The 25,847-nt window shown below is 47.8% G+C and overlaps 1 protein-coding gene and 1 pseudogene across 5 annotated transcripts; one reads left to right on the forward strand and one right to left on the reverse strand.

The window, feature by feature from the left end:
• Positions 1–25,847, reverse strand: LOC119266739 (LEAF RUST 10 DISEASE-RESISTANCE LOCUS RECEPTOR-LIKE PROTEIN KINASE-like 1.2). Of its 5 annotated transcripts, none has more exons than XM_037548010.1 (4): positions 24,934–25,847; positions 1,815–1,850; positions 1,388–1,639; positions 1–1,236 (listed from the first exon to the last, which is right to left on the reverse strand). In XM_037548010.1, the coding sequence occupies exons 1-4, from the start codon at positions 25,709–25,711 to the stop codon at positions 296–298; spliced, it is 2,007 nt and encodes a 668-aa protein (XP_037403907.1). In that variant the 5' UTR covers positions 25,712–25,847; the 3' UTR covers positions 1–295. The 5 variants fall into 5 exon arrangements, with proteins under 5 accessions (XP_037403907.1, XP_037403906.1, XP_037403910.1 ...); XM_037548009.1 differs by lacking the exon at positions 24,934–25,847 and adding an exon at positions 19,542–20,394; XM_037548013.1 differs by lacking the exon at positions 24,934–25,847 and adding an exon at positions 6,389–8,820.
• On the forward strand, positions 10,958–11,096 carry LOC119273852 (annotated as a pseudogene).

Below are 25,847 nucleotides of genomic sequence, written 5' to 3' on the forward strand. Positions count from 1 at the left end.
TATAAGTACAGTGTGATTACTTATAATATGAATGTTGATCAGTTCAACTTCTGAATTCAATCTTTTCGTCAACTTGAACTGACTATATGTATATTACAGTGCCTATCCTGGAATTTGCTCCTAGTACATACACCTACCATTTGAATCATTGCCAAGCTCAGAAATGCAGAGTTACTGCAACCATGAGCCTGTACTTATTAGTAAGATGAATCACCTCATTAGCAAACTCTATGCTATATACAACTCATCCGATCGACAGGGCGGCCTTATTTCTTCAGAATCAATACAAAGCACATCATAACCCGCTAGCATTCGATGCTACCGAGTGGTTAGTTGACTGGCTATCGAATCTATGGATGACCGTGTCAGGCGAAAACTGCAAGCCCTCCGTGAGCAAGTGCGCGTCCTCTTTCTGAGAAGCCTTCTTTTTCATGCTCTTAGATTGATAGTCTCCGTCCCTGACGCAAGTCAGGATCTCCACCACCTCCTTGATCGACGGCCTCAGGTCCCTCTCCATCTGCAGGCACTGGAAGGCCACCTCGGCCACGCGGTCGATCGTCCTCTTCGTTTCGGGATCGGTGTCATAGCCGAGCTCCGGATCAACCAGCTGAACAACTTCATGGTTCTGAATCCTGTTGAGAGCCATGTTGGCCAGGTTGATCTCACTGTGGCTCCTGCTCATGTCCACGGCAGGCTTTGAGGATATCAGCTCCACCAACACGACACCAAAGCTGTAGACGTCGCTCTTGTCGGTCAGCTTGTAGCACTGGTGGTACACAGGGTCGACGTAGCCCGGTGTGCCCTGTGGAACAGTCGAGACATGGGTGACCTCGAGCGGGAACAGGCGTGACAGCCCAAAGTCTGCAACTTTGACATGGAAGTTATTGTCCAGTAATATGTTGGTTGTCTTCACATCCCTGTGTATGATCTCGACTGCATGGAGGTAGGCCAGTGCTTCAGCCGTTTCTATGGCAATGTTCAGCCTCAGAGGCCATGTGAGGCCTCGTTCCGCCGAACGGGATCCATGAAGATGGTCCGCGACGGTCCCATTTGCGATGAACTCGTACACCAGGAGAAGGTCACGGCTCATCCGAGACGTGCAGCCATATAGGATGACAAGGTTCTGGTGGAGCAGGCGGGATAGGATGTCAACCTCATTCAGGAATTGCTCAACCCGTCTGTAGTTGTTCTTGTAAAGGCGTTTCACCGCAACTACTCTCCCATCCTTGAGTTTTCCTGAATGACAAAATGTTCAAAGTTGTCATTGCCAAGTGAATTAAGGGCAAGATAATTTTATCAGAGAATACACTTGAGAACAGAGCTCCTAGCATCTGTAATTTACGTATAAGATTGAGAAGCAACGAGTTTCCGAAAACATGTGTTTTACCTTTATAAACAGTTCCAAAGCCACCATCACCAAGCTCCCTTGAAGCACTAAATCCATCAGTAGCCACTTCGAGTTCCTCAAAAGTGAAGATATGAGGAGAACCACCCAGCTCAAGGTCTTTACTGTATGTCGTCATTGAAGATCCACTTCGCATGAACTCATTTGAAGCCATAGCTTTTTTCTTCCTCCTTCGTTGGTGCAAGACATAGATGACGAACACCATTAGTGCAAGAGCAGCGCCTAGTGATCCAACTGTTCACAACAAATATAACGCATTAGCAACATGAAGCAACCAAGGGATCTGATTAATTCTTCATCACGAGATTTCACCCCCTTATTCTCCATATTCTGGTACAATATGGAGCACAGGAAATAAGAACCGAAGGAATAGATGGGCCGAACAGCTTCAGAGTTGATTGACACTCACCTACTATGAAAACTGTTTTCGTCCTTTTACTGTCCCCTGCATAAGAAGAGTCTGTAAATATCTTTGCAGTTTATGAAGAAATAAACAAGTATGAGTAATCACTTGACAAATGAAAAGAGCATTATGTAGGATGACTTGGTATTGTCATGATAATTTTGCGAGGTTCTACATAAAGTCGAACTCCCTTTTGTGACTGTTTAATGAGGAAAATCCAGCAACAGCTGAATTTCAGACTCACAACTGAAGGTAGCAATGTATACTAAGAAAAAATTCATAGAAGCCACAATCATGATACTTAGATCCTAAAAGTGACACCAGAAATAACGGATTCATACATTTGGCAGTAGGTCAAAATCTATAAAAAAAAGCAACTGTGCCATCATAGTTTTCAAGAAAACAAACAGAGTTGAATAGATAGTTCCATTGAAGCTAGCTTGGTGCCTTGCTACAGAGAAATTTTAAATGGAATGCTGTAAGCTGCCATAATGATTGGCATCGCCCCACTATTCTGCACTCATTAAGCAGTGTTAACACCCAATTACCATGTGCATCAGCACCGCTAAGTATCAACTGAAACTAACCACAGTGCCCGATTCAACTTTACACCCCTAATTCCACAACAAACAGTTGCAACAACTCTGACTTCCACATGTTTGAAAAACGGGCCAGGGCACAGAAAAGTAAGCGCATCGATCGGCAATTACGGGGAATAGTCTGTTTGGAACCGTCAGTACGGCATCTTTGTTGAATAGCGTTGTTGACTAATTCAACATATGCATTTGACTAGGAACCCATAGGCTCCAATCATCCAACGTCTCAATCAATGGGCTAACTTCATCACTAACTACCAGAAACAAAATAGTAGTCTGCAGGAGCTCCAAGAAACCAAGCAAGCACTCTTTTTTTCCCGCAAAAAAGAGAGTTGAAAGAACAACAAAATATCAGTGTCCAATCAGCATTCTATGTTCCTCCTACCAACAGCGACGTAAAACGCAGTAAATCTGGTCTTGACAGCGATTCAATGGCAGATGGCAGTGTCAAAATTGCTACCTACGTCAGGCATTTTGGGAGTCACTGAATCGGTCGCTAGCACTTGAAGTTTTGAGGGGATTAGCTTGATCAAAGAACTACTTAGTTATTGACTAGGGAAATTCATGGTGGCGGTGTCAGTTAATTTTCGTCAACTCACCGCACATCTCAGGGTACACGTCGCCGGAGCAATGGCAGGAAAACCCGGTGCCGTCATTGGCGTACCTGCACTGACCGCCGCTTGCCTCGCACTTGGGGCAATTATCCGACGGCACTGTCCACTCAAGCAGGAACCCTTGCTTCATGCTCCGGACGTAGTCGTCGCCGCCCGGAAAACCAAGAACCGGCACGACGGAGAGACGGCAGGCCGGCAGGACGGGTTCGCGGTGACTGCCGTACTCCCCGCCAAGGCGGATGAAAGACTCGTTGGCGCAACCCGTGCGGTTGAACCCTGGCGGCGTCACCTTCTGCTCCGTGCACTTGTCGAGGACGAGCAGCTCCTTGTTCCTCTTGCTGATGACGAACGGACTCAACCCGAGACCCAGCGAGATGTTGAACCAAAACTTGGGGCAGCCGTCGTGGAGCGGCAGGTTCCTGTCCACGGCGAGGAAGGAGGAGTTCTCGGCGAAGACTTGAACGACCTGGTAGGCCCCGAGTATGGAGCGGCTGAGGAGAGCTTGGCTGCCGTTGCAGTTGAGCTGGAAGGACGGGGAGCCGCAGGGCGGCCGGCCGGGCTCCTCCAGCCAGAACGGGTAACTGATGTTCAGGTCGCCGCATTTCTTGGGCGAGCAGGCCGCAGCGGCCGGCGCCGGCAGCTCGAGAATTGAAGCGACGAGCAGGAGCAGGAGGAGAGGGGGCTGGAGCGGCGGCATGGATTGTGGTGGGGATGGCTGACTGACCGGAGCTGGCGAGGACTAGTTAACGGGACAGAATGGAGGGTGGGATGTGCGACTTGGGGAACAAGGACGGTGGCCAGAGCGGCTTGACCAGTCAGAGTCAACGCTCTACCTCTTTTCCATTCCCTTTTTTTAATCAGTGTCCCTTAGATTTCGGGGAAGCCGTTGGACAGCGGCAATGCCGCGGCGGCGGCCAAGTAGCGCCAACCATGGCCCGCCACGGCGACGGCTTGCCAACCCGCCATTAATTTTGCATGGCCCGCTAGAGAAGGGAAGCTGAGGCCAGATTGTTTGTTTCCTAGGAACTCGATAGAAAATGATTAATTCAACGACTGAACTCACCGCTACCGGCAGCACTCGGCGGCCGCCATGTGAGGAGGAATCCATCGCTGATGAGCTCTATGTAGTCGCTGGCATTCACCTTCCCAGCCGCCCCAAGCACCGGCACGGCGGTGACGTTGCAGCCCGGTAAATGGTAGCTGCCGGCGATCACGCCCGTCGCGTTGTAACGCCCCCCTGCGCGGACAAAGGTGTTGTTCCGGCACACCGTCGCCGCCAGCCCCGCTCGGCGCACCGTCTCCGGCGACGGTGCCCCGGCGCAGTTGTAGAAGATGAGGTTCCGGTTGAGGCCGCTCATGGAGAACGGAGGGCCGATTTTGCTGGCGGTGTTGGCCTTGGGCACGTGGCATCCTCCCTCGCCGGTGAGATTGAAGTCGCCGAGCTTGTGGACGTCGGAGACGAGCAGGGAATCATTGTTGTAGAATATGTTGAGGATCTGCACACCGAACTCGCGCTCGTAGTACCCGAGGTAGGGGACACCGTCGGTGCAGTGGACCTGGAACCCAAACTGCGCGCACTGGTTCTCCTCATAGCCCGAGACGACCCCGAACGGGGCTGAGACGGTCACGTTGCCGCACCGCTCCGGCTCGCAGGCCGCCGCCGCCGCGACGAGCATCCGTGCCGGCATCGTGGAAGCGACGATGACAACGACGACAACGGAGACGAAGAGGCAAGGCCCAAGGCGCCATGGGAACATGCGAGGGAGGATGATTCTGGTAGATGGCTTAGGTGAGTAGCAGGATAGGTAATTCTTTGGGCACACAAGGTGGATGGAGGAGGATATAGAATTGTATCAACTGAGATACTCATCGTACCTACCTACTACGTATATGGACATCCATCAGGGAAGGGGGGTCAGTGAGTGATCAGCCGGAACATTTGACCGCTGCAACGAACGTCCACACACGCCCATTTCAGTCATCCCATGTCGTGGTCGAGCAGTGAGGCGACTGGACCGGATAAGGTGCGAGCCCGGGCTCCTCGTGTCGATCGGCTGCGGCTAGTGCACGCTCTTGTCGGCCATGGACCCATGGGTGTGAGCTAGCTGGATACGTACTTGTGTGAGGACTGGTAACAGTGGTCGTACACGTGAACCGGTGAAATGTAAGCGCATACTGGTATAGTACATGCATGGACACCTTTGACAGTACACCTTTGACAGTACTCCAATTAGCTGACCGTACGTATTGACAGTTTTGACACGAACTTTCCACACAATGGCGTACGTGTGCTCGGTACCTACCGGCTTACAGCATATACTAAGTCCAATGTTTAGCATGTTTTTCAAAATCCGAAATTTTCACTAGAAGACTGATGAATCGCGTATGAACCTTTTCGACACTACTGTCAGCCAGTGCCAGACTTCAGGGCTGAGTGTACAAATTGGGGTGATCCAGTCTTGGGCCGTAGCCTAGCAGTAACTTTGTTTCCACTTGTGCTAATGTATGAGCATCTACTTGTGTAAATTAGAACCCACTTGTACTTGGGAGTAATTTACCTTACAGCACTAATCAGTCGTACTAGTACGGTCCTAGTGTAGTAGTTGCCGGCGAGAGAAAGAACTCTTTGTTTGCATAATAAAGGGGGGGAAAGCACCCGCGCTGTGAACTGAGAGCGAGAAAAATCGATCTAGTTACATGGGCAGACGCAGACCCACAGAAACGATACTACAAAGATCACCCAGGTAAAAAGGCAAATGCCAGGATAAGTTTACTGTGGGTCAAAAAACAGGATCAAAAGATAGACAGGCACTGCCGCCCAGCTCATCAGAAACTAACGGCGGCGCTACACGTTTACCCGACCATCACTCGTGGCCACAACGAGGTCATGCAGCTACCGCACGCAAGGATGAAATGCACCAACACGACAGACAGCCTACGGAAGATAAAAAGGGTACCAGCACTAACTTGCGCAATGCCAACATGATTGCCGGCCAAGATGCATTGCACCGCCCGGTATGTGGCTCGGCTGGGGATTCCGAATATGTTTCGGTTTCCGGCTTGAACAAAAGATGCATTGCGCCGGAGAAAATCTAGCTAGAACAAGCATGTGTTGCCAGGACGTGCCAACTTGGCTATGGTCAAGTGGACGTACTGAGCGAGCAGGAAGGTGGAAATGCCGCGCTGGCCACATCCATCCGCCGCCACAACCACGTACGGCCTTATCCTCTAATAAGAGTGGCATGATTCGATTGATAGCTTGCTTGATCGGATAAGGGAAATCCAAGGCAAGGCGACGCACGCACTGCGCGTCCGTCGTCGTAGCCCAGCTACAAACTGGATCAAAAGATGATCTGGTGGGTGAACTTACGTGGGAGCTCCCATGTCAAGAGGAAGCCATGGCTGATGAGCTGCTTGTAGTCGCCCGCGTCAGCCTTGCCGTATGCGCCCAGCACCGGCGTGACTGCAGCGTCGCAGCCCTCGTAGCCACTGTAGCCGCTCGTCTCCTCGCTGTAACGGCCTCCGGCTTTGGCATACACCTCGCTCCCGTTCCCGCACCTCATCCTCGTCGGCACCAGCTCTCTCTGCCGGCGTGCCAGAGCCGCTGCTCCCGCCTGCTCCGTGCAATTGTACAAGACGAGGTTCAGGTTGACGGGGGCGATCCTAAACAGGACGCCCAGTTTGATGGTGGTGTTCCAGACCGGGAATTCGCAACTGCTAGAGGCGTTCAGCAATTTCAGCTTGCCTACATCAACCACGTGCAACCTTTCTTCCTCATAAGAGATGTTGACGATTGCAAAGCCGTAGCTGAGGGGTACAGAGCTGAGTAGAACTGGAGTACTGCTGTTAAAGCAAGTGACCTCGAAGTCCGGGTAGCCACACGGTCTTCCCGTCTCCCAGTCATTGAGCCAGAAAGGGTCGGAGATGGTGAGGTTGCCGCATCTCTTGGCCAAGCCCGAGCAGCCTGCTTCCACCTGCTGCACAGCCGCCACGACCACGAGCACCAATGGTAGCCAGAGGGCCAAGAAGAACCAGCAGCTCGGAGCCATAGGTGTAGAAGATTTGGGAAGATTAGAGTGAACAGCAAAGGAGGACCGTGGCTGGAAGGGTGGTCATAGGCTACAGGTATGAGAGAATACGGTTGGAAGGAGCACGAACGATATATGGCGACGGACGGCGAGTGAGCGGACAACATTAGATTGGAAAATTGGGGCAAATGATCGTCATCCACAAAATATACCCCGAGTGAACACATGGCCTAGTATAGCCATGACTTATCAAACTTCAGGGTTCCCCTTTGACGAGGTAAGCCATGATCATGACCTCCTTTGAACCAGTGATGTGACTTCCGAACCAGGATGCTTCGGCAGGTTCTTTCCGGTTCCGACTACTTCACGCTCTTGTCTGCTATCTAACCAGGTTATAATCCTGGTACAACCTTCACACTTGGGCTGGTATAGAACCATTAATTTTGCAATTCACACTTGCCTGGTACCTACTATTAATCTTGTCTCACAAGGCCTTATAAACCAGCCAATTGTGTAGGACTTATAGACTGAGTTTTTTTCTCCTATGAACCTGATAAGTTTCAAAACCGTCTGAGTTAACACAAGATTAATTGGCATTATAAACCCGGGCAGCGGGAATAATAACAAGTATCCAATGAATAAAGCCTTTTAACCTACAGTTGCATATTTAAAAATTTAAACACAATTTGTTTTTATAATGTTAGACTTTGTGATGTGCGATATAGCCAGCATAGGAAAAAACAACTTCTTAGCCAAGTTACAAATAGCAAATCCATGGAATGATTTGGGCCTTTTTGATCCAAATGAATTACAATGGATTGTGTATAACTTTAGTCTTCAGAATTCTTTCTATAGGACATGCTCGAATCTAAAGATTATAACCCTTATAATTTTTTCTACTCATCGCCTTGTGCCCCAATTCCCAAGAAAAATCCTCCTTGCATTGACTTGTTATAAGGTTTTACTGTTTTTTTTTCACAAAAGGACGTTAAATAAACTATCAGGGTATGCACAATCAATGCACACTACCATGCTGCAAGAAAATTCTAAGTCCATGTGATGTAACAAAACAACTCTTATTTCTGTGATTACATTTAAGAGCCCCCGAAACACAAATGGATTGGCGGTCCGCGACCAAGGACAGAAAACAGTGTCACAGGTGACCCTTGCCAACAGATTCCCTTCACTATCGCACGGCAATCCCTACCGTACAATTGCACCTTAGACCCAGACTTCACAAAAAATCCTAGTCCTGCCTTAGGTTGGAGTGAAGAACGGGCACAGATGGCATGCAAATATGAGTTATTCTTTTCTTTATAGTCATTTTCTGCATTGTTATCTTTCTTTTTTGTTTTCTTTTTTGCAGGAATACCTTTCTGTTTTCATATTCACCCTTTTTCCTTTTTTCTTTTACATTTACTTCTAGTTTTCTCTCTTATTTATTTGTCTTTCTTTCTTATTTATTTCCATTTCTTTCTTAAAAGTACCGTCTTACTATATGGATTTAGTTATTTGTTTATTTTTTACTTTCTTACTCTCCTTGTTTTCAAATAGATAGATACTTGTTCTGAAATGCATGTGCATCTCTTTTGAGATACATTATCAATTTCTTATAGGCATGAACAATTATTTCCAAATATTCTGAAATTTTAAAGTTAGTTTAAAAGGTTGGTTTAAGTATGACATAAGTATATTTTTATACACAAACATCCAACATCTCCTTTTGATGTATTTTTGTATGTTATTTCATAAAAATGGTTTCCAAGAGTAAAAAAATTAAATATAGAAGTGTATCATTTTTATAAAAATAAAGTTGTATTAGTAGGTTGCATAACAGCCGCCAGAAAAAAATATAGGCCGGAGCTCCATGACTAGACCAAAATTGCCCTAGAAAAAAATATAGGCCCACTAGTCCGAGCTTTCCATAAAGTCTACTATTTGCCGGTGGGCTGTTAGTGGATCAGTTAACAAGTAGTCCATGATGTCAATATTGGCCGTCGTCCAGACTTCAGAAGTTCATCCCCTCAAAAGAAAAAGAAAAAACATTTGAGAAGTTCAGAGTTCAGTCAGACTAGGCATAAGCCGAGAAGCCACTTACTATTCTGTACCATACCCCAGTTGAATGAACATCTAATGGTCCGCACGGCTACGTACGAACCTACTGAGAGCACTGGTTGACATAGCTAGGAATTCGATTAAAAGATTATTTGACGGGGTGAACTGAACTTACGTGCAGGGTGAGGAGGGGGCAGCTCCCATGTCAGGAGGAAGCCATCCCTCATGAGCTGTTCGTAGTCGCTCGCGCTCGCCCCCGCGGCACGATGACGGCGTCGCAGCCCTCCAAAGCGTAGCTGCTGTAGTTCCCGGTTGGGTCGTACTGCACTCCCGCACGAACAAGCACCGTCCACTCGTTCTCGCACCTCACTCTCGTCTCCACCAGTTCTGTGTCCTGACGTGCCGCGGCTGCTGCTCCGTCCTCCTCCGTGCAGTTGTACAGGATGAGGTGCAGGTTGACGGAGGCGATCCTGAACGGGCCGTTCAGTTTGACTGAGGTGTTATAGAACACCCCACGGCACTTGTTGGTGGTGTTCAACACGCCCAGCTTGCCCATATCAACTGCATAGAAGCTGCGTTGCTTGTAGGAGATATTGAGGATTTCAAAGCCCTGGTTGAGTGGTATGGAGCTCCGTAGAGCTGGAATACTGTTGTTGATACAAGCGACATCGAAGTCCGGGTAGGGATCAGGACCGCATGATCTTCCCGTCTCTCTGTCGGTGAGCGAGAACGGATGAAAGATGCTGACGTTGCCGCACTTCATGGTCGAGCAGTCTCCCCCCTGCTGGTCCTCGGCCAACACGAGCATCGGCGGCAGCCACCACACACTGATGAAGAATAAGAACCAACAGCAGCTGGGAGACATCCAAGCAAAAGATTTGGAGAGATTGCAGTGGATAGCAAAGGGTGGTACCTGGATTTGCTGGTCAGGGGCTATGGTGTGGGAAGGTAGACTACACGTATAAGAGATAATGCCGTGGTGGAAGCACGAACCATATATATATGGGGACCTCGAACGAGCAGAGTATTATTGGTCATTTGACTGGAAATTTGGGACAAGCGATCATCGTCCAGGAAGTTTTGTTAAACATAGTACAACAGGCCCATAGGGCGCACCGGCCAAACCTGGCCTAGCTAGATAGATAGAGTCCATCTTGTTGTAACTTCTTATCTCTATCTCTCTAGATCTTTCTTGTCTCTCAAGATGTAATCCCAACAAACCTTGTATGCCTATCACTTGTATGCCTATCAGGGAGATGCCCCTGCCTATATAACATGCAACCGTCGCCTCCAACGAGGTACGACGTTCTCCGCTCGTTTACATGGTAATCAGAGCCTCCTCTATCCATCACATCTAGCAAAAACACCTACCACCAGCCATGTCGTCCTCAAGCTCTGTCCAGATCGCCTCCATGGGGCTGGTCGCCGAGAAGCTCACCTGCACCAACTACGTTCTGTGGCGTGCGCAGGTGACTCCGCAGCTAAGAGGTGCTGGTTACTTCGGCTACGTCGACGGGACGATGCCGGAGCCCGCCCAGTTCATCGTCAAGAAGGACAAGGACGGGAAAGAGGAGAAAACACCCAACCCTCTCTATCCGATCTGGTTCAGAGAAGGGCAGCAGGTACTTGGATACTTGCTCAATAACCTCACCAAGGAAGTCCTCGTGCAGGTCACGTCCATAGCCACGCCGCACGAGCTCTGAGCAGCCCTTGCCCACATGTTCTCCTCGCAGTCCAGGGCGCGCGTCAACAACATCAGGGTTGCTCTCTCCACGGCGCAGAAGGGAACGCAGTCGGTGGCTGCCTACTTCGCCCACATGAGGTCCCTTGCAGATGAGCTCGCAGCTGCTGGGAAGCCGATCGATGATGATGAGCTTATCTCCTACATCACCTCCGGCCTTGACATGGAGTATCAACCCCTCATCTCCGCTAACGACGCCCGCACCGAGCCCATCAGCATCGACGACCTCTACGCCCAGATGAGTAACGTTGATCAGCGCCTCGCCCTCTACAGCACGGCAGGATCCGGTGGAGGATTCAAGTCCTCTGCCAACGCGGCTTCTCGCGGCCGTGGTGGCGGCGGCCGATGCAGCGGTGGCTCATCTCGCTACCGTGGGCCGCAGCGCTCCAAGGGCAAGTCTTCGGGCGGCGACGGCAACCCTTCTCCACGCAGCAGCAACGGCGGCGGCGGTCGGCCCTACAACAACAGCAACAAGGGTCGCCGCGGAGGCCGCCCACGCGCTGCTCCGGACATCCCGCGCTGCCAAATTTGTGGCAAACCAGGCCACACTGCACGGGACTGCTAGTACCGTTACGAGGAAGATGGAGAATCTTCCCAAGATGAGAAGGTTGCGGGGGCGGCAGAAGGCTCCTACGGCGTCGACACGAACTGGTACGTGGACAGCGGCGCGACAGATCACATCACAGGGGAGTTGGAGAAGGTAACCATGCGCGAGAAGTATCGCGGGCAAGACCAAGTCCATACCGCCAATGGAGAAGGTATGAGCATTAGTCATATTGGTCATTCAGTAATAAAAACTCCCCACAAAAATATTCGTCTCAGAAAAATTTTGCATGTTCCTAGTGCATCCAAAAATCTCCTTTCCGTTCATCGCATTGCCATCGATAACCATGTGTTCCTTGAATTTCATCCGTTTTTCTTTTTGATCAAGGATCAAGTCACGAGGAAAATTCTCTATCGAGGTAGATGTGTTCGAGGGCTCTACCCGTTGATTCCGGAGCTTAGGAGATTGAATAAACAAGCCTATGGTGTCACCAAAGTGTCTTCAACACGATGGCACGATAGATTAGGACATGCATCGTTTTATTTGATTGAGAAATTGCTTAGAAAGAATAAGCTCCCGTTTGTTGGTGAGCGTAGTTGTGAGACTATTTGTGACTCATGCCAAGGTGCTAAAAGTCACCAGTTAGCTTATCCTATATCTACAAGTGTTTCCACCAAGCCTCTTGAACTCATTTTTTCTGATGTGTGGGGTCCTGCGCCTACCTCAATTGGGCGTCACACCTACTACGTGAGTTTCATTGATGATTCCAGTAAGTACACATGGATATATCTCCTCAAAAAGAAATCTGATGTGTTTCAAGTTTTTCACAATTTCCAAGCACTTGTAGAAAGAAAGTTCAACTGCAAAATTCTAGCTATACAATCTGATTGGGGAGGGGAATACAGAAACCTAAACTCCTTTTTTCAACAGATTGGCATATCTCACCACATATCATGTCCTCATGCTCACCAACAAAACGGATCCGCCGAGCGTAAGCATAGGCATATCGTTGAAGTAGGTCTAGCTCTTCTTGCAGCTGCCTCTATGCCACTAAAATTCTGGGATGAAGCCTTTCTCACCGCAGTTCATCTTATCAATATCCTACCTAGTAGAGTTATCAACAATAAAACTCCGGTAGAACGCCTTCTTCACACCAAGCCTGACTACAAATCACTTCGAGTGTTTGGTTGTGCGTGCTGGCCAAATCTTCGTCCCTACAACAATCGCAAGCTTCTATTCCGATCAAAACAGTGTGTTTTTATTGGTTACAGTCCACAACATAAAGGTGTAAAATGCCTTGATGTATCCACAGGTCGTGTCTACATCTCCCGTGATGTCGTATTTGACGAGACTGTTTTCCCTTTTGCACACCTCCACCCAAACGCCGGCACTCTCCTTCAAAAGGAAATCCTTCTTCTCCCATCTCACCTCACCGGCCTTGACAATGGGGATGCTTTTACTACTAATGATCAATTATTGACTAATTCTCCTACTAATGCTGGTGATGAGTTTTGTGATGAAGCAGAAAAAATCGGCGCAGAATATACTGAAGAAATCAGCCAAATTCGTCATTTTATGCCCCCTGCATGCAGCAGCCACGTCATCGAGGCGGATCCGCCTCGGGATCAGGGCGTATCAGCCGCGGGCTCCGCGCATGACGGGACGGACGAATCCTCCTCGAGCCCCACGCCACGCCACGCCAGCGGTGGCAGCAGCGGCTCCGCGCCGCGACAAGTCGACAGCGCCCCACCCAATCATGGCGCGCCTGCGCGGGTGGACCCTGCGCCCGGTCGGTTCGGCGACGAACCGCGTCACTACACGCGGCGCGCGCCTCGGCGGGATCCGGGTGTGGAGTCCCGCGCCGCATCTGCGGGGGCCCACTCATCATTGCCCCATCATGAGCCGGACGCCGCTGCCCCCGCTGCCGCCGGATCTTCTGTGGCGCCATCCTCCCGTACGTCACGCCCGATGGCCGCAGAAGATCCCGCCTCGTCGCACGCGCCTGAGGCCCCCGGCAGGTCTTCTTCGGGATCTGCAGCAGCTCCAGGGGGCGGATCTTCTGTGCCCGCTTTGTCACCATCCCGGACCAGACTTCAAAGGGGAGTAATTCAACCCAAAGACTATAAACATATAGCAAAATTTGGTTATGCTTGTAACACACATAGTGCAGACACTGTTCCACGTACTGTTGCAGAAGCTTTGGATGATCTACGGTGGAAGAAAGCCATGGAAGAAGAGTGCATGGCGCTTCACAAAAATAAAACATGGCACTTAGTCTCTGCACATCAAGGCAAAGGTAAAAATGTGATCGACTGTAAATGGGTTTTCAGAGTAAAGAAGAAGTCTGATGGAACCATTGATCGTTACAAAGCTAGGCTAGTAGCAAAAGGATTTAAGCAAAGGTATGGCTTAGACTATGAGGATACATTCAGTCCTGTTGTAAAGGTTGCCACTATTCGCCTCGTTTTGTCTATTGCCATGTCCAGGGGATGGTGTCTCCGCCAGCTAGATGTACAGAACGCGTTTCTCCGTGGTGTTCTGGAAGAGGAAGTATTCATGAAACAACCTCCTGGGTTTGAGGATAAAAGTAAGCCTCTTCACATTTGCAAGCTTGATAAGGCTTTGTATAGATTAAAACAAGCCCCTAGAGCATGGTATTCCAGGTTGAGCTCAAAACTTCAGGCACTTGGTTTTGCTCCTTCCAAGTCTGACACCTCATTATTTATTTATAATAAGTCAAATACCTCTATATTTGTACTTATATATGTTGATGATATCATAGTCACAAGTTCATCAGATGAGGCTGTTACAGGATTATTAAAAGATCTAAATTCTGAATTTGCTCTCAAGGATTTGGGAGACCTGCATTATTTTCTTGGTATTGAAGTAAAAAGAGCAGGAGATGATCTCTATCTTACCCAAGAAAAGTATGCAACTGATCTTGTAGCAAAATCAGGGTTGAAGGGTTGCAAGCCAGCATTAACACCTTTGTCCAGCTCAGAAAAACTATCCTTGTCAGAGGGAGAACTCTTGAATCAAGAGGATAGCACCAGGTACAGAAGTATGGTTGGTGCATTACAATATTTAACCTTGACTAGGCCTGATATTTCCTTTGCTGTGAACAAAGTTTGTCAGTTTCTTCATGCACCCACTACAGTACACTTGACAGCTGCCAAACGCATTCTTAGATATGTCAAAAATACCTTGAGTATTGGACTAACATTCAGCAAGTCACCATCAACACTTGTCAGTGCATTTTCTGACTCTGATTGGGCAGGCTGTCTAGATGACAGACGATCAACTGGTGGCTTTGCAGTGTTCTTTGGTCCAAATCTGATTTCTTGGTGTGCTAAAAAGCAAGCTACTGTATCTAGGTCCAGTACAGAAGCAGAATATAAGGCACTAGCAAATGCTACTGCTGAAATTATCTGGGTTCAGTCTCTGCTCAAGGAGCTTGGCATACGATGTAAACAAGCTCCATGCTTATGGTGTGATAATCTTGGTGCTACATATCTTTCTGCCAATCCAGTTTTTCATGCACGGACAAAACATATCGAAATAGACTTTCACTTTGTCAGAGAAAAAGTTGCTGCCAAGAAGTTGGATGTTCGGTTTATTCATTCTCAAGATCAAGTTGCTGATGGGTTTACTAAAGCCTTGCCTACAAGAAGTTTTGAGGAATTTAAACGTAATCTCAACTTGTCCAAGTTGTGATTATGGGAGGGTGTTAAACATAGTACAACAGGCCCATAGGGCGCACCGGCCGAACCTGGCCTAGCTAGATAGATAGAGTCCATCTTGTTGTAACTTCTTATCTCTATCTCTCTAGATCTTCCTTGTCTCTCAAGATGTAATCCCAACAAACCTTGTATGCCTATCAGGGAGATGCCCCTGCCTATATAACATGCAACCGTCGCCTCCAACGAGGTACGACGTTCTCCGCTCGTTTACACCCAATAGACACCATGGACTAGTAAGCCATGACTTAATCAAATCTGTAGGTAAGGTATGCCATGACCTCCGTGAGCCCATGATATCACTAGAACCAGGACCAGGATATTTTGTGCTCTTCTTTAGACATTTATCTAATCTAATGAAAAGAACTTCTAACCTTCGCTTGCACATTTCTACATCTAGACATTGTATAATGTGCGACCTGGCCTGCGTATGAAAACCAACTTAGAGATAGCAAATCCATAGAATGATCATGGTCTTTTTTATTCAAATCACTTACAATGGGTTTTGTTTTCATATTAATCCTTTTTACTTACCTTTTGTTTTCATATTAATAATTTTACATTTTCACCTTTTACTTTTGATATTTTTGTTATTTGCTTATTTCTTCACTTTTTAGGTCAATTTTTAAAATTACTGACTTACTATATGAATTTATTTATATGTATATTTATTTGATTTTTACTGCACTTTTGTAGTAAATATATATTATATATACACTTCCTTTTGAAGTCTTGAACCCTTTTCTTCAACATGAATATTTGTTCTGAAATGTATGAACAACTCTTTTGACATACATGACCATTTTTCTTATAATTATGAATAGCTATTTTCAAATATATGGACATTATTTAATTAGTATAAAAATTAGGTGTACATATGAAACGAAATTATTTTACATGAATATTCGACATATTCTCTTGATGTATTAAAATGACTTTTTATAAGTCATTGCATTAAAAAGACAGTATTTTTTTTAAATATAGAAGTGTACCACATAGGCGCACTTGCTAAAAAACCATAGGCCCACTAACAAGCGTTGCTAAAAAAAACTAATGAGCAAAGCACCGTGGTTAGGCCGAAATTGCCCAAGAAAAATAAACATAGGCCCACTAGTCCAAGTTTCACAGTCTGTTTTCCACTGGGCTGTCAAGAGGATGAGTGAACAAGCCCGCGATGCCTATGTTGACCGTGCTGCAGAGTCGAGCAGTTCAGAGTTCAGTCACCGTGACTAGGCACAAGTTCTGTCAGAGGACTTTGTTCTGAACCATACCCCAGTTCAACTGGTTAACGAATGCCTAATGACGTACCTAGTGAGAGCACTGAGCTAACATGATTGATTGCTTGCTTCGATTAGGGAAATCCAAGCAAATTAGGGACTGCGGCTAGCCGAACTAGAATAAAAGATGATTTGACTGGGTGAACTTACCTGGAGGGGGAGGTGGTTCATTCCTAGGTGCAGGTGCAGGGTGAGGAGGGGGCAGTTCCCATTTCAGGAGGAAGCCACTTTGGATGAGCCGCTCGTAGTGGCTCGCGTTCGTCTTGCCAGACGGCAAGCGCAGCACCGGCAAGACGATTGGATCGCAGCCCTCCAAAGCATAGCCGGAGTAGTTCCCGGTGCGGTCGTATGGCACTCCCGCGCGAACAAACGTGTTGCTCGTGTTCACGCACCTCATCGTCTTCGCCTGCACCAGTTCTTTTTCCCGGCGTGCCGACGCCGCGGCCTTCTCCGTGCAGTTGTACAAGATGAGTTCCAGGTTGACGGGGGAGATCTTAAACTGGCGGCCCAGTTTAGCAGAGGTGTTCCAGATCGGCAAGCAGCTGTTGAAGATGCTGGGTGGGTCATGTAATAATTGCAGCTTGCGCAGATCAACGACGCGCAAGCTGCGTTCCTCATAGGACATGTCCATGATTGCAAAGCCGGCGTTGTTGGGCACGGAGCTCGGTAGAAGTGGATAAGTGCTGTTATAGCATGTAAGCTCGAATTCCGGCAGTCCAGGTGAACCACATAATCTTCCCGTGTCCCAATCAGTGAGCCAGAACGGGTGGGAGATGGTGAGGTTGCCGCACTTGGCCGAGCAGCCTTCCACCTGCTGCTCCTCAGCCGCCACGAGCACCAGTGGTAGCCACCAAACCCAGGCGAAGGCGAGGAACCAGCAGCTCGGAGACATGGGCGTAGAAGATTTCAAAGATTGCAGTGCGCACCAAAGGGGATGCATGACTGGGCTACGGGAGATAGGCTAGCTACGCGTAAGATAGAATAGCGTGGTCGAAGCACGAACCATATAAGGGGACGACAAGCAAGACAGAACATTTGACTGGAAAGTTTCTCCAAGCGATCGTCCTCCACGAAATTCCCCAATTGACTGACCCCTTAGACTGGAAAGCAATGACTTATAAACCTGAGGCCTTGAGAGTTACCCCCTTGGCCCGTAAGCCATGACCATGACCAGAGAGACCCCGTATGTGACTTGAACCAGGATGCTTATTAGGTACGCTGGTTCTGTCGGTTCCTGGTACTCCATGCTCTTGTTCTACGGCATTCACACTTGACAGGTAACTATCCGTAGGAATGAAGATCCTTGTACTGATTGGCTATTGGGGTTGCGCATTTTAGAAATTGAGTGCAATTTTCCTGTCTGTGCAGGGGAGACGTCGTCCGTTCAAACCTAGAGCTCACACATTTTACTTTGCGTCATTTTAGCCTCTGTAACGTGCAACTTGGCAAAGTTCTAAATAGTGGTTTTTTCCAAGGACTTGAAAGCATTAAACCCATTTCCAAACTGATTCTTTACAACGTCTTTCTAATATATATTTTTAAGCAACGAGCCTTCTCATGGATTTTCATTATAGAAACCGCCATAACTTTTTAATCCTGTTAAGAAACCAACTATCCAGTGCAACGAGCCTCAAATAAGACTCAAAGATGACACTCGGATAAAAGTACGAGCGAGGATGTGGGTTTATGTATTTGCCTAGGTGACCCAAAACAAGGTTCACAGGCTATGCTGACAAACCCTATTCGACGCCCATTAAAATGTCGGCATAACACAAAAGAGGATGCATAATTGGGTCTAGCACATCTCCTGGTTCGGTCAGTTTTATGTTTTGTTCTTTTCTTTTCATTTTTTGGGAATTTCCTCTAGTTTTCTGTTTTTCTTGTTTCCCATGTTTTTAGGTGGTATTTATTTTTTCTAATTTCCCTTTTTGTATCAGTTTTATATTTATTTTATACATATTTCCTCTTTTGATTATTTTTCTTCGGTTCATTAAAAATTATGAAAACTCTTTAAACATCTGAATATAATTTTCTCCATATGTGAAAAAATAAAATATGTGATGAACATTTTATTTCACATATACAATTTAAAAAAAAATCCATGGATTTTTTATAGATGAATACAATTGTTTGTATGAATGAACATATCTTTCATTTCCCACAATCTCTTGTGCACTTCTTAAAACTGATATTTTGACAACATTTTGAAATCTTATTAAGAAGAATACATTTTTCGCAAAAAGAAACACGGGCTAACATGGGTTGTGGCAACAGCTGGCCCAAATAGCTGCTTGTGGTCGTTTGTCCACCTATTTGACGCCTAAGAACTCCGCTACGCCAGACAGAATTCCACTGTTGTGGGCCAACGCATTGTAATCCAACGGGCTTTAGCTACATGTCAGTCAGCTGAATTTTGATTTCGAGTCAGTCGATTTTGAATGAAGGACGGAGGAGGAAGGGCCTCGTCGGAGAGAAGGAAGGGGCTCGCCGTCAGCACCCTATTATCTATCTTAGGATTCAAGGTGGTTCAGGGGAGGGCGGGGCGGCGAGGCGGTCGCAGGAGCGCCGCCGGCCGCGGGGGGCGGGGGCCGGTGGAAGCTGGCGGCTCAGGGGTCAAATTTGAGGTTGAAGAGAAACAGTGCATGCTCAGAGGTTGAAGATAAAGTTGTGGACGTTGGATCTTGATCCAACGGTTGAAATAGAAAATTGGAAATCGACTGACCCTTTAAATTTTTTGACTGTCTTGTAGCCACTCCCAATCCAACCATCCAAACGTTCCAAATAATTAATATGTTGTCTGAAGCTGAAAGTGTGACTGTGTCTCAAAAAGGAAAATTCTGAAAGTGTGACTGGTCTCTGACTGGATTACTGAACAAGTGCGTGATGCCAATTTTGGCTGTTTATACGGCCGACTTCGGGAGCTCAGTTCAGACTAACTAGGGCCTGTTTGATTCACTGGATTTCTAAAATGTAGGAATAAGAAGAACAAAAACTATCAACTTCATCCTAATCCTCGGTTAGTGAGTAGTAACATGTTTGATTGTTTGATCGATTATGGGAATCCATGAAAGTTACTTAGGCACTCCACGTCCTAGCTTAGCTACGAACTTTGATTAAAAGATGATTGGCCGGTGAACTTACGTGTAGGGGGTGGATCCCATGTCAGGAGGAAGCCATCGCTGATGAGCTGCTCGAAGTGGCTCGCGTTCGCCGAGCCCGACGAGCCCATCACCGGCACGACGATAGCATCACAGCCCTCCAAGGCGTAGCCGCCGTAGTTCCCCGTCTCATCGAAACGCACTCCCGCGCGAACAAACACGTTGCTCGCGTTTGCGCATCTCACCTCCACCAGGGCCGCCCTCTTCGTGCACTTGTACAAGATGATGTTCAGGTTGGCAGGGTTGACCTTAAACGGCACTGCCAGCTTGCTGGAGGTGTTCCAATTGGGGAAATTGCAGGTGCCGTTGGTGACGTTGAAGTCTTCTTCTTTGTGTACATCAATGACACGCAAATTGCGGTCCTCGTACGAGATGTCCATGATCGCAAAGCCAGTGAATCCAGAGCTCCGGAGAAATGAAATGTTGTTGTTTGAGCAACTGACCTCAAAATCTAAGGGACCACACGATCTTCCCGCCTCCCTGTCAGCGAGCCAGAACGGGTGGGAGATGGTGAGGTTGCCGCACGTCTTGGCAGAGCTCGAGCAGCCTTCCCCTTCCTGCTCCTCAGCACCAGCGACCGTCAGTGGCATCTCCCATGCTACTACCCAGACGAACACCAAGAACCAGCAGCTGGTAGTAGCCATAGGAGCAGAAAGATTTGGCCGTGGGGCGGTGGAGAAATGTGTATGAGAGGATATCGTGGTTGAAGAAAGATATATGTGGACGGATCCTATGGTGGTACGAACGAGTGACTGGAAAATCGGGGCTAAGCTATCGTCATCCACGAATTCCCTCAACCACCGCTTGGACTTGTAGGCCATGGTTTCTGAATTTCTAATCCTAACACACCATTGACGGGTAAGCCATCAACATGACCTCTGTGTGCCCGCGATGTGACATGAACCTGGATGCTTATAGGCTGTTTGTTTCCATACCAGCTACTCATGCTTTTGTCAGCTATCTAAATACAAGATCCCTTTGACCCTTTATCAAGGAAAATTTAGATAAAATACCAGATTCTAATATCTGTACAACATTCAGACTTTCAGTATCCGATGAAAAAGAAGATCATTTATTGGGTTATTGGTTTGTGCAAGTTAAAGAATATGTGTGTAAAGATCACATATTCACGTACTTTGTCTTTCAAGTACATCTTGTTCATGGATTCCTGGATCATGATAGGTGTGTAAAGATCACATTTTTCAGGGAAAACAAAAACTACCCTCCATCTCAGGCGAGGCCATGCACGGAGTGCGCCTGATATGGGCTGGCAGCATCGCAGCCTTCTCAGAATTGAGGGGAGTAAACCAAGGGTGCGTCTCACGGTGATGTTACAGGACACACAGATTAGCAGCGAGTAACCTCGCTGGAGTTGGTTGGAGCATATAGATCAACGGTGCCTGACAGAAATACTACATTATGCGGGAGGTCGCTTGCCAACGAGCACGAGAACAAAACGAGATGAGATGGAGAAGGGGAGACAGTGGCATGTTGCATCTCAGCCAATGGCGGAGCCAGGATGGGCTGATGACCAGGGTGAAAAACAAAGGGCCGAAAACCCAGTTTCAAGGTATGTTTTCAGCTCTTGGTTGCTTAAACAGAAAACAATAAAAGCAAAATGCTGCTTTTTTTTCAATGTTATATTCCAACTAGACGCGATGCTCATTGTACCAATAATCAATATCACTGGGCTTGAGTTGGACTAATACGAGTGATATTATCAGTTGTTCGAGTTGAAGGACTCGTTTCCGTGGATCCCTTGGTTTGAACTTAAAAAGAAAATGTTATTGTCTCGTTTCGTTTTTGTTTATTCATCTTACGTCCACGTAAAGTTGTAAAATTATATAGATTTTTTTTACTAAATGTCTAAATCGGTTTCCATGTTTATGTTGCAAATGGGGAAGCACAAACAAGAATTAAATATCATCATCATTCATCAAACAGAGGCATCTAAGCAAGCAACAATGAGATTTGGAAGAGGTGAGATGGCAGTTTTGTGGGATGGCCGGATGGGGGAATACCTCCGTGCAACGGCGGAGCTGGGGCCCTGAGGCGGAAGAACGAAGGGACCGGGGTGGGCTGCTCCTGGCCTCCTGCGGTCCTGCCTCCTGGCAAAGGCCGCCTCGCCCGGCATCCTGCCGCCTCCCGGGGTTCGCCGCCTCGACGAACATGTCCACAGCCAAGGAGAAGGGGATCGAAGGGGAGCACAACCGCACGAGCACGACGGCGGGCGGCGGCGGCCTGGCCGGCAGGGTAGGGTTGGCAAACGATAGCTTCTCGGTCGCTAGGTGGTATTGGGCCAGCCTTCTCAGACCTGAGGCCCAGCTAGAGGATTATGAGGAGTGGGCTGCGCCCCAGGCCGATCTAATTTTTCAAACTATGGGCTTGAAATTTTTCTGATGGCCCAGACCATTGCCTGGGCTGCCTGGAGGGGACCCCAGCGCCTCAACAACGGCATTCCGGCAGGCCAAACTGCCTCTTCCATAGCATCGACTGGCTCCCTCTCCTCCAACGTGACGTCGGCACTGCATCTCCTCCGCAGTCCACGGCGGTGGCAGCGCGGCTCTCCTACACAGCAGCATGACGCTTGCTTTCCTCCGCCTCGGCACCGGTCTAGCGGGATAAGTGTCGGCAAATGCGCTTAAAGCAGGATGTATTCTCCTCTCTTTTTGTTCCTCCTAGATGGAGATAGAGGGAGCTCCTAAGTGGCGCCGCTCACGCGCCCCCTGTTCTGGGCCGGCCCTGCTCGATTGCTTCAACCGCCACCTCCCAGATCGCTCTAGCGGGTCGCTTCACCGCCCCACTGCTGCCAGATCGCTCGAGTGGCACAGTACAGGACCAGCCCCTCAAAAAAACTAGTCGTGGTTGGCCAGTTGACTGGTCAACCGGACTTTTAAAAAAATATGATTAAAAAATAAAAATTGTGAATTCGAAATTGTTTATGGATTTTTATTCTTTTTAGCAAACTTCAAAAACGTTCATCGAACTTGAAAAAAGGTCATTGAACTTGAAAAAAAGTTCACCAAATTTGAAAATGTTCAACAAATTTGTAAAAATTCATCATTTTACTTGAAGTTCATCAAATTTGTAGAAAATGTTCGTCCATTTTTAAAAAAGTGTTCATCAATTTCGGAAAAAGTTCAACAAATTTGAAAATAGTTCATCAATTTTGAAAAAACGTTCATCGGATTTGCAAAAAAGTTCATCGATTTTGAAAAAAATTCACGAATTCAAGAAAGGTTCACAAAAAAAGTTCATCAAATTTGAGAAACGTTCATCGGATTTGCAAAAAGTTTATGGATTTTGGAAAAAGTTCACGAATTCAAAAAAGGTTCACAAAAAAAAGTTCATCAAATTTGAGAAACGTTCATCAGATTTGCAAAAAATTTATCGATTTTGAAAAAAGTCCATGAATTCAAAAAAGGTTCACAAAAAAATGTTCGCGAAATCAAAAAAGGTTCACAAAATAGAAAAAAGAACAAACAGAAGAAAACTGGCGAAAAAAAGAAAGAAAAGAAAACAGGTTCACGTTCTTTATTTGAAGAACTGTGAAAGATGCTCTCAATCGCCAAAGGATGTTGACCCCGGTGGTTACTGCGCAGGTAAGGAGACTGTGTGGTGAAGGGTTCGAATCCTCCCCTGTGCACCTTCTTTTGAAAGAATTTCGAGTAGAAGGAAAAAAAAGGGTAAGACGGGCCAGCCCAGTGCGATCTTATACTTAATTAGTAGGAAAAACAAAATTATCCTTCGTAGCTTTTAACTCCACACAAATTTCTTTCTCTATAGGGGAGAAGTCCATTTCAAACCTAGAGTTCACACATTTATTGGGATTATTAGCATTTGCAACGTGCTACTTGGTTGAGTTAGAAGTTGGACTAGTACAAATACTTAATTAGTAGGAAAAACAAAATTATCCTTCGTAGCTTTTAACTCCACACAAATTTCTTTCTCTATAGGGGAGAAGTCCATTTCAAACCTAGAGTTCACACATTTATTGGGATTATTAGCATTTGCAACGTGCTACTTGGTTGAGTTAGAGATTATGAATTTCCAAGAACGTATTTTTAGGGCTTAAATTCTTTTATTCAAACGGCTATCTAAAAACGCGTAGAATCTAAATGCTTAATATATTTTATTCAAGCTTACGGATTGAGTGTTTTTTAGTAGCTACTGTTCTTAAGCTATGCGCGGGAGCTAGTTGTGGTCCTTTTTTTTTGTGTGTGTTTGTTTGTTTCAGTGTCCTTGTAAGCTTGAACCTGCCGGTCGTTTGGCCAGCTGAACCCTCTCTTGTTATTAATATATTACATGCAGTTCTTCTGCATGGATCAAAAAAGAAGTATCGAGCTTTTTTTTAAGGGTAAGAAGTATGGAGCTAATGTCAAAGATAATATTCTCACCTTGTTTTTTTGAGACAAGATAATATTCTCACCTGATGGCCAATAGCTCAATACCTATCATTGTGGGCCGAAGAGATGTAATTCAGCCGAAAGTCCTATTAGTATATAGATATGGGCTTAACAGGCCGTACGTCCGAAAGTGTATGGAGGACTGGGCTCTGACTGGACTGAACAAGTGCAGCATGCGAATTTCGGCCGCAGTGCTAAAAAAAAACAAGATTCAGAGTTTTTTTTCTCTACGTTCAGAAGCCACTTGTTGTATACCCAGTTCCACTTGTCCAATGACGCGTTCATAAAATAAAACTTGTCCAATGGTACACGCGTCTACGTACCTACTTTTTTTTAGATAAGTATACCGTACCTACTTTTTTTTAGATAAGTATACACGTACCTACTTTTTTTTTAGATAAGTGTACACGCACCTACTGACCGCACTCGTTTACATGCCCACCACAAACCGAATCTTCTGGCAGGTACGTACTAGACCTAATACTTGATTCTGTCTTCAAATTTCAATGGACAAACTGCACTAATAACTAGTGCTGTCGCCCCTCTGCTCCCACCGAGATCGAGTAAACCTTGGAACGAAATGCGTAAAAGTTGGGTAAAACCTTGGAACGAACGGAGAAAGGAGACGACCGCGCGCGCGCGTTTACCGGACGATCTCTCGTGCCGGCGCACAGCAATCCACCAGTCAACCGTCAATGGCGCCGCCACCAGCGATGTACTCATCGTGTTATTAGCCGGTCAGCCGCCTGAATATCTACCGGGGGAGAAGAAGAAAAGCCAACGGTGAAATCTTCCAGGGGCCTACGGAAGATCGGGACGGCAATGCATGGCTGGCTAGCGCGACGACAATACGGCACCATGCGGCGGAAATGCAACGAACCAGGGAGGAAGATCAGACTAATAATCCGCGTCGGCGCCCGCTGATTGGTACAGTCGAGTAGATGCAAGTGGCGGCGTGGGCGAACTCACCGGCGCATGTCGGGCCGCGCAGCTTCCCGCCGGGGCAGAGGCAGGCCAACGCCCCGATCGCGTTCCTGTACCGGCACTGGCCCCCGCTCGCGACGCAGGCGGGGCAGTCGCCGATGCCGCCGGTGCCCGCCCAGTCCAGCAGGAACCCGGCCTTGAGGAGACTGCTGTAGTTGGCCGCCGTCGACACCGCCGCCTCCGAGCCGAGCACCGGGAGGTACGTGTACGTGCAGTTCCCCGTCTGAATCGACGGCGGCGTGTCCCGGTCGTACCTCCCGCCAAGGTAGGCGAAGATGGGTCTATCGCAGGTGGCGGTGGCGTTCGCATACCCGCGCCCGCCCGGCTCCGTCCCCTTGCAGTCGAAGAGGAGGCACAGGGCCATGTTGCTTGGGCTGATGTTGAACGGGCTGAGGGCCAGGCTGGACGACATGTTGAAGTCGGCGCGGCACACGCCGTCCACCCGCCCGGAGAATCTGCTGTGAGAGGCCACGAGGGAGCTGGCGCCGTAGTCGATGCTGAGGACCTGGATGGCGGAGCCACGCATGGACGCCGAGGCGTTGCCGCCGCCACACCAGAGCTCGAAGGCCGGATGGCCACAGGACGGCTCCGGCGGGGGGTGGCTGGGCGCGCCGAGCCAGAACGGGTACTTGATGGTGAAGTTGCCGCACGCCACCGGCTCGCACTCGGCGTCCACCACATGTACATGGTGAAGGAGGAAGAGGAGGAGGAGCGAGGCCGGGAGGCTGACCACGGCCGGAGGCAAGGGATGCGCCGCAGCCATCTAGATTTCTAGAGTGGATGATGTGTGCTGCATGTGTCTCTGGTTGGGATGCGAAACAATGGAGTCTTTGGTGGGAGGATGTAGAAGCTAGCTAGGTGGACGAAAGGGGAAATGCCAATGGTGTGTGCCTTTGTTT

The sequence above is a fragment of the Triticum dicoccoides genome, chromosome 3A (assembly GCF_002162155.2).
Source record: "Triticum dicoccoides isolate Atlit2015 ecotype Zavitan chromosome 3A, WEW_v2.0, whole genome shotgun sequence".
Classification (NCBI taxonomy): domain Eukaryota; kingdom Viridiplantae; phylum Streptophyta; class Magnoliopsida; order Poales; family Poaceae; genus Triticum; species Triticum dicoccoides.